The sequence below is a fragment of the Thyridium curvatum genome, assembly GCF_004353045.1.
Source record: "Thyridium curvatum strain D216 chromosome Unknown NODE_21_length_474914_cov_86.438106, whole genome shotgun sequence".
In the NCBI taxonomy this organism is placed as follows: Eukaryota; Fungi; Ascomycota; class Sordariomycetes; order Thyridiales; family Thyridiaceae; genus Thyridium; species Thyridium curvatum.
In genome coordinates, this window is record NW_022156776.1 from 14,975 (window position 1) to 27,800 (window position 12,826).

Below are 12,826 nucleotides of genomic sequence, written 5' to 3' on the forward strand. Positions count from 1 at the left end.
TCAGCGGGTGGCATAGTACATGCTCTGCCCCTGAGGGTGTGTCTGTTCCGGAGGATGCTGGACGTGGTCGTTGGTGCTGAGCGCCTGCGTGCTCGAGTTCTCATGGTACCAGCCGCTATACCCTTCGCTCGGCTTCGAGTATGTATAGGACTGCTGCCAGCTCCCATAACTGGAGGGCGGCACAGCTCCGGCGGACAGTGAAACGCTATGCTCCAGCGTTGTGCCCGGAATGCTATCGACGCCCGGTATCGTGGTAGCAATCTGCGAAGGGTACATGTCGGCGGACAAGGGCCCGGACTTGCGATCGTACGGTCGACCTGCTTGACCGGTCATCTGCGAGATGGAGGGGTATTGAGTATGGCCGATGCCATCATTCCCATATGGCATGGATCGTGGTTGAGGAGCCGAGTAGGACGACCAGCCCATGTCTTCCCGTGAAGAAGACTCTGAGCTCACAGATCCCGCCCAAGCAGCCGACGGCGGCGCATGCGGCGTGTAGGGAGAGAAGGCGGGAGTGATTGGCGACTCTTGAGGATAGGTTCTCCATGTCGCACTCAGGTCACCTGGCTTGGATGAGTTTGGGCCCGCATCTGCGAATTTCCAGTTCGACGTACCAGGATGGCCATATTCAAACCCTCGTGTTGCGGATGCGCTCGATGGCACTTGACTCGCGTCAGCTCAGGACTGGTCCCTGCCGTCGAAGTCGATGGCTGGAAAGAGGGCAAGGGGTGACTTACATTTGCCGTCTGTCTGGTAGCTGTCTGGCCCGGCATGTTTCAGCGCCGGTGGCGCCATGTTCTGGATGGAGGGCATGGCCAGCTGCGGGTAATGGCCCGGCATGTCCGCAGGATGTCCGCTTGCCATCGCTGGGGATGACGAGGCAGATCCCAATTTTGGCCCGACAGACGACCGCGATCCAGATTTCTGTCGAGGGTCAGCCGGCGGCGGCTGCTGGTCTACGGGGTAAAAGCTGCAATCCTTCTTCAATCGGATGCAGTTTACACAACGCCCCTGCAAGTCGGCCGGCGACGGGATGCATCTGATCTTTCGTCGTCGGCAGTGTCCTAGGCCTATTGTCAGAGAACGCGCACTTTCGAGAACAGCAGCCGACAAACAAGAAGCTGCCGTTCTACGTCGGATTGGAGGGAAGACTTACCGCAAGCGACGGACGTTCGATGATAACCCAGCTTGTTTCTTCTCTTCTCTGCCGCCCCAAGGCCCATCCCGGCATGCTCAGGGGTCGTGCTCTGAGGCACGGGCGGCGGAGGCTGCTGCGGCCTTACACTCGGGCTGGACATCGATCTCTTCAATTTGAGAGCCTTGGAGATGGAATCTCGACGGTCGCGAGGGGAAATGCTTGAATCTTGGTCAGATCTCAAGTCTATTGCTGATGATGGCGGTATTGCAGCGTACTCCGGCATGTACCCAGGAGGTGGCAATCCCATGTCTGCCCCGTTTTGAGGAGGCGGCGGAGGATACTGATAGGACATTATATCTGTCATGGGCCTGGATGATACGAGACCTTTGGGGGCAGCAATCTTTGGCGTTGCCCAAGGGTCTGGTTGTGTTGCCAAGAATGGAGTAGCGACAACGGCCATGAAACACAGCTTTCTCCTGACAGGGCGTTGATGGTCGAGGAAACCACAGAGGCTCGGCGACCAGCAGATACCCGTACCAGGAACCTGTGGCGATGGTTCTTAATGCGTGCAGCTCGCACGCAGTTGAGGATCTGGTTGTCTGCGTCTCAGGCTCCGTCCTGGATGGTGTGATCTTTGGAGGGAAGAGTGCTATGGCATAGCAAGCAAGAGAAAGGCTTCCCTTTTGGATACGAACAGAGCAGACCAACTTGATTGGTAAACCAAGACGAGGAGGTCTGTCTGAGCGTCAGTGGGAGGGGGCCTTAGGACAACAAAATAAGGACAAGACCTGTCGACGGTCGACGGGATGCAAGTCAGGTAGCGAGGGACTGGCGGGCCAATCGAGATGAGGGCTGTGGTGGTGCAGCAGAGGCGTCTGCTGCGGCAGTGAGAGTTGCGGGAAGGGGGCCACTTATGACTGGCAGGGGGCCTTTAAAATATCCCGGGTCCTGATCTGAACGGTGGCGGCAGGTCTTACTGCAAGGGTCCAGTCCGACACGGCAGGCGAGCAGCGCGATGGTGCAGGTCCCAAGTCCAGCTCCAGCTCCAGGTCCAGGTCCAGCGGGAGAGCGTGCGTGTGGGCAGGCCAACTCTGGGGCCGGGGTGGGCTACCTATGGCTGTCAGTGTCAGTCTACTCCAGTCTGCGTGCGTGCCTGCTTGGTGCTTTGAGAGGTGGTGGGATCTGGGTGGTCGGGGTCGGGGGTCGGGTGCCAGTGCCAGTGCCAGTGCGCATATAGGTGGGCAACGGCCGGGCTCTGCTTACAACGGTGGTGACCTTGGGGAGGAGTCCAGTGGGAGGATCCAAACACGGCTCCGCGGCGGTCTCCCCAGCTTTTCGAGGGCGAGTACCTGATGCGGAATTGGGCGGACGGCACCAGCAGGGGTCGTGCCGTGGTTGCTGTATTTGGCAGTTTCAACACGACGCTCCGGCAGGTTGACACTTGCGGGACCTCCAATGAGCTGCGCTGCAGTGACTGGGCCGTGGAGCGTGTTTCTTGCCCTCTTTTTTCTTTCAATATAAAAAAGAGAGAAAAAAAAGAGATATGCAAACACACACACACACACACAAAGTACGGGCGGCGGTTATATCTCAGACAGAGAGATCGAGAGATGGATGTTGGTGCTGTCTGTGTGTTGTAGCGTTGTATGAGTGTGTGGGTGGGTGGCTTTTTTTTTAGCAACTTGACCAACTAACAGCAACAACTGTCAAGACTTGCTTCATTTGTCAGTGCTGACGACAAAGCAGTGTCTCCCAATACCAGAAGAATGGGGGAAGCCAGAGCGAGAGACACGCAGAGAATGAGAGACAGAAAGCGAGAAAGAGCCCAGTGTGGAAGAAGGAAGGATCCTCCTGCAGGGTCGCAAGAGAGAAAGAGGACTGCTGAAGGGGAGGACCGGACGGAAAGTTAAAAATGGCAAATGGGAAATGGGAAATGAGCGATACGGTATGTAAATGATGGATGATGGCATAACGGACTGACATGGTGAGACGAAAGTTCAGGCAGGAGCCCTCGACCTTCAGCACCACCTGCTGCGCTCGCCCAAAACTGCACCTCCCAGCTACCTAGGTATTGTCGAGGACGAGGATCGAGGACAAGGGACGCAAACAAGATGAATCGACTAACCTTCTCAGCCACTCACGAGCTCGACCTGAAGCTCAAGTTTCTTTTCTCTACCGGTCACCGCTCGGTACTGGGTATCCTCCTCGACTAGTCCTGACGACAATGGCGAATGACAGGTCGCAAAGCACAAGCAGGACGGTGGGTATGCCAGCATCGACGACGACGGCGGCGGCGGCGGCGGCGACAACGACTCGCTACAGGCCCAGGGCGCCTTGCTGGCTCGGAAGGCGAACGAAGTGTATGGTTTGCTTGCGCGCTAGAAGCTGATCCAGGAATTCAGTGGACGCGATGCCCAGTCGTGGTCTGGCTTTGTCTCAACACGCCTTCGATTCGATGGGGCGAGGAACGGGCCAATGGCGTATGTCTTACACTTTGTTTTTCCTTTCTTTTTTTGCTTTTCCCTCGACTGTCTTGACCAGCAAGCAGCTGTATGGCGCCAGGTGGCTCGAGGTGAGTAAGGCTGGTCAGCTAAGTATTGACTCGAGTGAGATTTTGTTGTCCGGAGTCCGAGTGGAGGTGTATATCAAGGCTTGTTTTTTTCTCTACGCAGAGGATAACCTCCTTTGGGGGTGGTGTGTTGCAGGCGGTCGAACAAGCGAGCAACTCCTGTCGTCGCTCGTATGTCTTTACGATCAGCAATGCGGAGGGTTCTCGAGTGAGTAAGCAGGACTATGGCTTGTTCAAAAAGTCGCTGCACAGTTGTGGCTGGAGTGCTGATTCTCGGCTCGTTTCTCTGGTGTCTTGCTTCCTCTTCTCTTCTTGTGGGAGTCGTGTGCGTGCGTGCGTCGGTGTGTATATCACCAAGGATGTATTTTGTTGAACGAGTGAATATTGGGGCTTAGCACCTCTAGGATGAACGAGGGACAAACAAAGACACTACTAGACTGCTTGGGAAAAGAAAGGAAGGTCGAGATAGTCCTTCGAAGGGCAAACAGGCGAGATTAAATTTGACTTTTTGTCTTGATAGACAGTCAATTGCGAGGAGACAAGAAGAAAAAAAAAAGGACCGGGTTGTACTCCGTTCTCTCTGTACCAAAAGATGTGGTTGTGGTTGGGGGATGAATTCGACGTTTTGAAAACCTGCATCCAATTCATCCAATTTTTTTTTTCTATCTCGCGTCTTTCGACATTGCCAAAGGCTGAAACGCAATATTGACAAAAAGTGCCTCTTCGGAACGAAGCACGGGTTTGCTTCCAGTGCTTCCACAGCGACCCTGACTAGTCAGAGCTCATCTATCTAGAATATTAACCGATTTGATATGCAGCAGGCATGATGCTACTTCATCCCAGTCCTGGCGACCCAGCCACGGACAGCTTACCCAGGTTGTCAAGGGATAGAAGCCGAGACAACAAGACCCCCCATAAAGAGAGGGGAGAGGAAGAGAGATAGAGAAAGGTGTACACTTGGGGTAGAGCAAACAATCCATGGGCCATCCAGAACGGCTTTGCATTGCGCGGCGAAAACCGAGGAATACACGGCCCTCGTCCCACATAGAGGCACACCCTCCAAACCCTACCACACCCCATGGGTGTTGGTCATTGGAGTGGAAGGTAACATATGTCGGTACCCAGCCCAGTAGTGCAGGGCTGGGCAGGCCAATAGGTACTTTGGGTGTACAGGCATGGCTACAGAGATTCTGGGTGCCGGTCAGGTACCCGAGAGATGCGCCCGTCTATTTCCCTGAAATAGCCCGTCTGCAGAGTGTCTGTGTGGCTAGAGGTCGTGTGTGCACAGATACTGCACACTTGGCAGAGAATTCTAAATCAGGCTCCTGATTGTCGGCGTCTCAGGCACGGCTTCTGCTTGGTTAGCCGGATAGGCTCGAAACTTGCACCGGTTGGCTGATTCTTGTTGTCCTTCTCGTCCGCCGATGTTGTCGTCCTGATCTTCCTGGCCTCATTGTTCCTGGCATTTTTAGCCATTCATCCCATGTGCCATGTCCTCAGATCTATTCAAGCGGAGGGATCCACCCTCCTCCTCAGAACCCCAGACATCCCGCCGTGCACGCCTCCACCTGGCGTCTTTTTGGGCAAGGCCAGTCCGGCATGTGGGTACAGGTTCGTGGCTCTTGATGTCTGTGTATGGGGCGTCGTCGAGGGCAAATGTACTTGTAGCAAAGATACCACCTGCGTGTGGGAGGGAGGAGAGCAAAGCCCCATCCCATATGCCGTTGCCGCTGAGAAGCCACCACGCGCATCATATGCGGGCAGGGTTACGATCCATTCGCCAACGCCCGCCACCTTTTCCAGATGCGCTGCTCTGTGTCCATGTCCGTGTGGGGCCCCGTGACGGGCACTGATGCCAAAGGTCAAGCAGATCGGGACTGTGGGCCACGTCCCGAGGTGTGCTTAGGTACATAAAACAGTACAGCACAAAGACCTTGTCGTATCTTGGAGAGACGCCAGACCTAGGCGCTCCGTATTCCGGAGAGTGGAACGGGTGCAGACTGTGGACGGACATGTGCTGAGCCATCCCACACCCGAAGGTTCGCCGACGTTGTCAAAGGTCAGTGGTGAGAGGGAAGCCTAGGTGAATATGTCATGGGCCATGATTCGCTGGCTGCAAAGCATTGTCTGACCGTCTCGTCTTCTAACAGGGTTACTTCCAGAAGACACCTACCCTTGGGTCGAAAAGAGGACCAGGTGGGAAGCACTTGCCCGCTGGCTGCTCATTCGTCATTATGGGCAGGGTTCGCCCTCGAGATGGGTAGCTGTAAGATCTGTGCCAGGCACGCCAGGGCACCACTGCAGGCCACCCCTGCCATGATGCCTGTCTGTCCTGGTGATCTCAGCGCGAAAATAGTTCGAATCCTGCACAAAAAAAATTGAGATGAAGTGCAGGGGTCCGGAAAGCCTGCCAGCCACATCATCATCATGCTAGGGTGTAAAGTTAGAGAAAGCAGAGCCTGTTTTGCATGTTTGTGCAGAGGCAGCGCAGGTACAGTGTCCCATTGCATTCCTCCACTCTTGACTTTGGCTGGAGGTAAGTGACTACTGGACCGTGCTGGGCTCCGTCTCGCCTTTTCCATTCGTTTTCCTCTTGTTCTTTCAGGCTATCTAACCCACTTGGGTTAGAGATAGACAAGTGGTCACTCACCTTGAGGTATGCATGGCTGTCTGGCGATCGAGAGATGGCCGGCACGCACATCAGCCATGGAGTCTACTCCCAGGTGTCCGATCAGTGACACCGCAAGGAGCTTATACGTATCTCGAAATGGGGTGTTCTTTTGGCTCTTGTGGCAAATTGCGTTTCCAATCTGGCTGCGTATTTTGACCCGCCCATTACGTCGCTCGAGTCTGACTGGCTGGCCGCAGTATCAAAATCGGTGGCTTGCTGATATCATGCAATCACAGGGGAGTGAGATGGACCAACCACCCAGCGCATGCTGGCCAATGTGTGTTATTGTCCGAGGTGCAGTGGAGGATGCCCACCACGGCACCTGTGCGTCATGAACAACGAATGGGCATGCATACCGGGACAACGCCAGAGGTGCAGGGGTCGTCGAGTGGGCTACCGCTGTAGTGCTGTTTGTTCGGCCAGCATTGCCATCTCGAGCAAAAGCGCCTGGTCTGCTTGCACTGATGTCCTCCATGTTGGAATGTAATTGCCATCTCGAATAGCTTCCAATCGCAAAGGTACCTAAGACAGGCAGAAGGCCAAGCTCCCCAGGATCATCGGCGGGGCCCTCGCAGCGTGCGACCGGTGGACATGTACGTGTTCTGCGCTGGACACGTGTCGACTTGAAGCAAGAATCCGAGCGGATCTCGTCGTGTCTTTCTGCAACAGGCTAGAAGGATATCTGTTGCTCAGATATGCCAGTCTCCGCTCATAGCATCTCCATGGGTTTATCCGGGACTCTTGCTCTGTGGGACACTGTCGATTCCTGCTCCTGACTTGTATGGGCTGGCGGCTCATCGGGAAGTGGATTTTGCGGTGGGAACAAGGCGCAACCTAAAGTGATGGCGTGGGCGATCTGCAAGGCGACTGAGGAGAATTACTAGACTTCGCTCCATACCTCTTTAGTGCTGTTTAGACTTACAACCTCGAGGACTCGACATTCTTGCTTGGCCTTTGAGGGCCGCCCACCCCTTAGTGCTCAAGAGTTCCAAATCCGTCCAGGGATAGTTCTTCGGCTCCGAGACGTCCAGACTATGGATACACCCGGTTAGCGGGTATGATTCACAGGACGCGACCCGTCTGCAACACGCTCTAGAAGAAAAATGAACGGTTCCATCGTCAAGCTGGGAGAAGATGGGATGAACCAGATCTGTTCATGCGTTAAGCACAATACTGTCCCCATCTTGTCAACCAAGACTGATCTCCGCAGGGATGACTGTCTCATGAGGGCGCCCACGCCAGTGGCGTAGGACAAGCCCCTGGCCCGTGACAGCTGGACCCTGAGTGTCGGTCAAGCCCGAAATCGCAGCTGTGTGAATTCGTCATTTCTTCTGAGAAGTTGTGGAAGGGGAAAGATCAGATAGCCACCGAGAGCTGAACGGAGAGTAATCTCCTGCCAGCCCACGCTAGAGGGGAGGCTAGTCGATGATGCTGAGTTTGGGCATCTGTCGATCTCTGAATTAGACTTTACTCTTCGAGCCCAGCCCAAGGCGAACAAGACACTACTGCGCAGGTCAGGTCTGTCAAGCATGCGCCGCCTTGGCCTTGGGTTGAGCTAGTGACGACGTCACATATGCCATTGTGCACAAGGGTCCTCCTCCCCTTTGATCATGCACTAATCGGAAGAGGAGTGACGGAGTTGGCGAGACTTGTTGAGAATGATACACGACTTGAATCTCGAAGATGCCCCTGGTGGTGTCGGTAAAGCAAAGTGCAGTCATGCAAGGCCCGATGATATCTCGAGTGCGACAAGTGGTGCCTGTGGTTGGACGGATGGGATACATTAGGTAGCCCCATTGAAAGGTGGAAATGCAGGGATGTAGGGATAGGATGCAAGTTTGCTCTTTGGAATCGGCTGCCCCTGGCTTGTACATGTAGAGACGGACGGCTACATGCCCTCATCTGCCTCATTGCCCTGCGCGCCTTGTGAGTCGTAAGCTCCCCCCATCTTTCGTGGGAAGCAGCATCTCACAGATGAAGCCCTCTCCACCGTCCAAAACGGTTTGGAGTAAATTGAAATTCTTGAAAGGTCGTTAGCGGGGTTTTCTGCGACACTCCCGTACCAACAGTGCATGCATGGCCTCAGACATGCGGTGCCCTTAATATGGGCGATCCCAGCGCTTGTCCCAGAGATATTGGTGGCGCTACTACAGGCCATATAGGCAGGGGGTAATCATGCCCGTTCGGGCAGATATCATTTCAGCTCGATACAACTATGACGGATCAGAGTCGCCAACATTCCGATCCGACAGAGCAAGGTGTGCGTCTTGATTTACTGTACAAGTGCTCCGTACCTCGGTAGGAAGAGTGAAACGCATCGCACCGGCTGCACGAATAGATGGACAGAGCCGTCTTGATAGAATGCCACCAGTCTGGGCCCTTTCCCGCCCTCGTAAACCGCCAAGTGAGGTAGGCTAGGGTCAACGAGGTCGACATCGCTCGACATTGCTCTTTTGGGAAGAAACTTGATAGGTCCCCACTCAGAATCGCGAGAGGAGGGACGGTTGCTTCCGTCAGCCTTAGATCCCATCCCGGACGGCAGTGAATCGGGTTTTGCGGGTTCGGATTGGCGGGGACAACGGGCGGGTTTAGGTTGGTACAAGTCCTTGTACTGTGTGTCTTGTACATCCATTGATACGTCGTGCTCCTGAGTGGCCCAGCTTCTTTTCGAAACGGGGTGACAAGGTAACCCTGGGATTAACATTAGAGTTAATTCATAGTCAAAACGTCTTTTATTCCCCTCCTGCGCCGTACCGTGGGACACTTCCCTAGTATGCACGAGAGCGAAGGCCCTCGTTCCACTTCCAACGTCGTCCTGGACCGGATGCGTCGCTCGCGTCCCCTCGGATGCTCGCTTCAGTACCATGGTGATTTGGTCTCGGTCCGTCAACAAAGGTCAATACCGAGTCTGACCATACCCAAACACGCCCGGCGCAATTGAGCCATCTCCTCGCTCGCGTGCAGCAATAAGGATAATACTGTGCGCTGTGGATTGTTGTGGGTCGTCACAGCAGCCTGCCGTATGAAGACTGAGAAGTGTTTGATCATCTTTTAGCCAGAATCATGGCAGGCGTCGGCCGATGGCCACGCAAGAATCCCCCAACCCCCGCAGCACTTGCGATAACAAGGTTACGCCCAGGGTCCAGTCTGGAAGAATTGGCCAACGGGCCGATTTGGAGCAGAGGCTGTAAGTCTGATTTGATCGGTACCTGTCTCTCTCGCGCTCCCTCGCTCTTCGCAGCACCAGCTCGGTACCGTTCCCCGATACCTTGCGGTGTCCTGACCAACATCCTGATGATGGACAGGATGTGCTGATGCAAGTTGCTTTTGCTCTGGCCATAGGGGTCAACGAGGAAGCGGGGATGGCGGGACGGCTGGCGAGTCGAGGTGGTGATGTTGATGGCGCTGAACACAAGGGTGCAGATGCGATCGGTGTTGCTCGCTATAGGTCGACATGTGCATTTGATGTTCTTTTTGCTCTGTTAGGTACCTTACCTGACCTACAAGTACCTAACTTAGGTACTCAAGGGCGGTAGCTATGTACGGCTGGGACACGAGAGCGATAGCCAGTGCGACGTGAGAGCCGGCATTGCATTGCAGACTTTGAATTACCGATTTCCTGGGCCTTTCAGTGCTGTGGTATCCGGTAGACCGCGCTCAGCTGGCGCCATGTCTTTGAACAATCACCCAAGGTTGTATCAGCGAGCATACAGGGCAGAGGGCTGGCTTCAGTGTCGTACTCCGCAATGTACAGCATCGACGGGAAGGGTCTTTTTCTCACTGAAACCCTGCAACCGTTGTCTGCAGAGCCTCAACAGTTCCTCCCCTTTGTTCCTTGTTGAACCAGGGCAGTCGTTACATTGCATCTTGCCATTGCATCCTTTGGGACGTGCCTGCCACTCTGGCCCGTCCTGCTCCAACCCAAGGTAGCAAGCCAACTTGAGATACCGTGGGTTCTTCCTTCAATGTTCACTTGAACTACCTACTTCAATGTTGATGTACACGTATACGTAATCGAGCTTGGAAGGCGACGATAGAGATACTCTCTTTAATTCCACACCTCTCCGAGAACCGGGGACCTCAGCATCCCAAAAGAAGCAGCAGCAAAAGAAGCAGCAGTTCTGAGCTGTGATGTCGCACCTTCCGTCCCATTCTCTCAATCTTGACTCATGACCACACCTTTTCGTCCTTTCCCAATGGGCAGACCGGCTGGTCTGATCATGCAGGCACTCCATCGTCATCATCGGGAGATGAGCGTTTCATTTTTTTCAGAGTCAACTTCGTCATAATGGGTCGAGTTTGGGGTCATCTCCTCAAAAGGACAGCCCAATGCATGTTGCGTGGCGGGAAGGAGTCGAGAAAAGCGCCTCTTGTCCGCTCGTCATGTCTCACCATGGTCCTTTCTCGGCTCCCCTTTTCGAGTCCTCCTTCTTCTTTCCTTCTTTTTTTCTTTTTGCTCCGGCCTGAGACAAAGCGACCTCGTCCCGTTCTGCGGTTATTCCTTGGATCTGGTATTGTTTTCTGTGTCTCTTGCCAGACAGACGCCACGATGTTGAGCTGTCTAGAGGACCCGAGCCTCATGCAAGTAAAAGTTCCCTGCCTGGAGCTAATGCATGTCAAAATGTCCTTTTAGAATAACGGTCGAAGGAGTGGCAGTCAGCCCTGGAGGGCGCCGGCACCCGACGCCGTGGCCACCCTTCCAAGCCGTACCTGCTGCCAGCCATCTCTCGTCACTACAGAACTGCAAGCCATGCCTGTTTTCATCACCGCGTCAGAAAGCGGCTTTTGGTATGCCGTCACCCCAGGCACTTGGTTCCACAGAACTTTTGTTTATGGCATATGGAGTGCACTCTGTATGTTAGAGACCTCAAACGCCATCCTTCATAGCATCAGCACCAGTTCACATCTCTTTTGCAGCATTTGGCCGTTGCCACTTGTCCAAGATCTGGGCATATTTGCCTCTTCTAGTTGCTAAGCAGAGTGTACCATCCCGATCTTGGTACGATGAGCTGTCACGTTACACGGTTCTAAGGTTCAGCCACTGTGGAATGGTATGTTGAACTTGATAATAGCTCGAACTACTGGGGAAATTCAGCTAATCCCCCTTACTTTGTGTAACCAGAGGATGAGGCCATATACAGACCTGCAAAGCGTCAAGTTTGCCTTAGGGGAAAGGCCTTGCTATGCATGGAATCAGGAGGAGTTCGTCAGAGAGTTTGGCATTTGAACTCAACGTCCTTCTTTCCCGAGAAGCGGGCCGTAGGAGCGTGCAGTATCCGACGAGGACATCCCTGCTCCTGATCGACTTGAAGATGTCTCTCAAGATTGACTTTGTCCGGTTGCTGGTTGTTGGCACTGGCCTTCGGATCAGGTTCCGCATATGTCTCAGTCGTCAGATCTTGCCGTTTGAAAAAGACCATCTAGAGCACATGCTTCTGAAAAGGGGCAAGGGGCAAGGGGCAAAAAGCAAACAGTCAAGTATGTTGACTAAGCACCGTTGGGAAAGCGAAACGCCCCCGGTTCGAATCCCACCAGACAGACACAATTAGGATCATCATCCCCTTGAAGTTGCGTAACTTGGTTGCAAATTGCCCATCGACTGGACTCTCTTGACGACGTCAAAAAGACCGCCCTAAGACTGACACCAAGACTGACCACTAGATATCACCTGTATCTCCAGCGCCGTGTACCATAATGCCACGGGGTCACTTGAGTCTCATACCTTTTTGGTAGCATGGTTTTTGCAATCAGATGCAATCAGATACAATTCCATGGACTGTGTTTATTACATTCTGTTTTAAAGGGTATCGACAGAACCCCAAGAGTTGCACCCCGTCATCCAGGACCGGGTGGTTCTTTGGTAAAGGGGGTTACAAACGCCCCTTGCGCCCCAAACGCCCAACGAAAAGAAATAGGTACCAGAAAGGAAAATGAGCCCCTAGTTTCGCCCGTCATCATCTGCTCATCGCAGTATCCGTTCACTCCGAGACAACCGTACCGCTGTTGTGATCAGCACACACAACACACCACACACACACACACACACACACACACCTCTCCCGCGCTCACCCGAAGGAGCACATGGCCCCATGTGGTTCCTCGCAGCGCGAGTCGGGATCATGCGCCAGAGAGGTGGCTGCATGGGCCTCGTCGGTCTCGACGAACGCCTCTCGCAGGAAGGACACGAAGCTGCACACATCGTCTTCAGTGCTCATCGCCCCGAGACTTGCGCGTACGACCCTGTCAGAGCACGTCAGCTACTGGTCATCAGGGTGTCACTGGCGCACAGCGACCGCACTCCGGTCGGTCGTTCGGTCGGTCGACCGGCACCATACCGGGCACATAGGGGAAAAAGGGTGGTTCAGGGGGAGGGGACTTACCCCGTCGGGAGTTGGTGGATGAGGCTCAAGCCGTCGGAGCCGCAGTGATGCCCGGCCGACTTTGCCCT

The 12,826-nt window shown here is 54.3% G+C and overlaps 1 protein-coding gene across 1 annotated transcript; it reads right to left on the minus strand.

Annotated features, from left to right (window-relative positions):
- On the minus strand, nucleotides 1–1,490 carry E0L32_004364 (uncharacterized protein; the record flags this gene model as incomplete). Its single annotated transcript, XM_031138766.1, has 3 exons — nucleotides 1–662; nucleotides 738–956; nucleotides 1,157–1,490. The coding sequence occupies 3 exons, from the start codon at nucleotides 1,488–1,490 to the stop codon at nucleotides 1–3; spliced, it is 1,215 nt and encodes a 404-aa protein (XP_030997095.1).
- Between the last annotated feature and the right edge of the window lie 11,336 nt (nucleotides 1,491–12,826).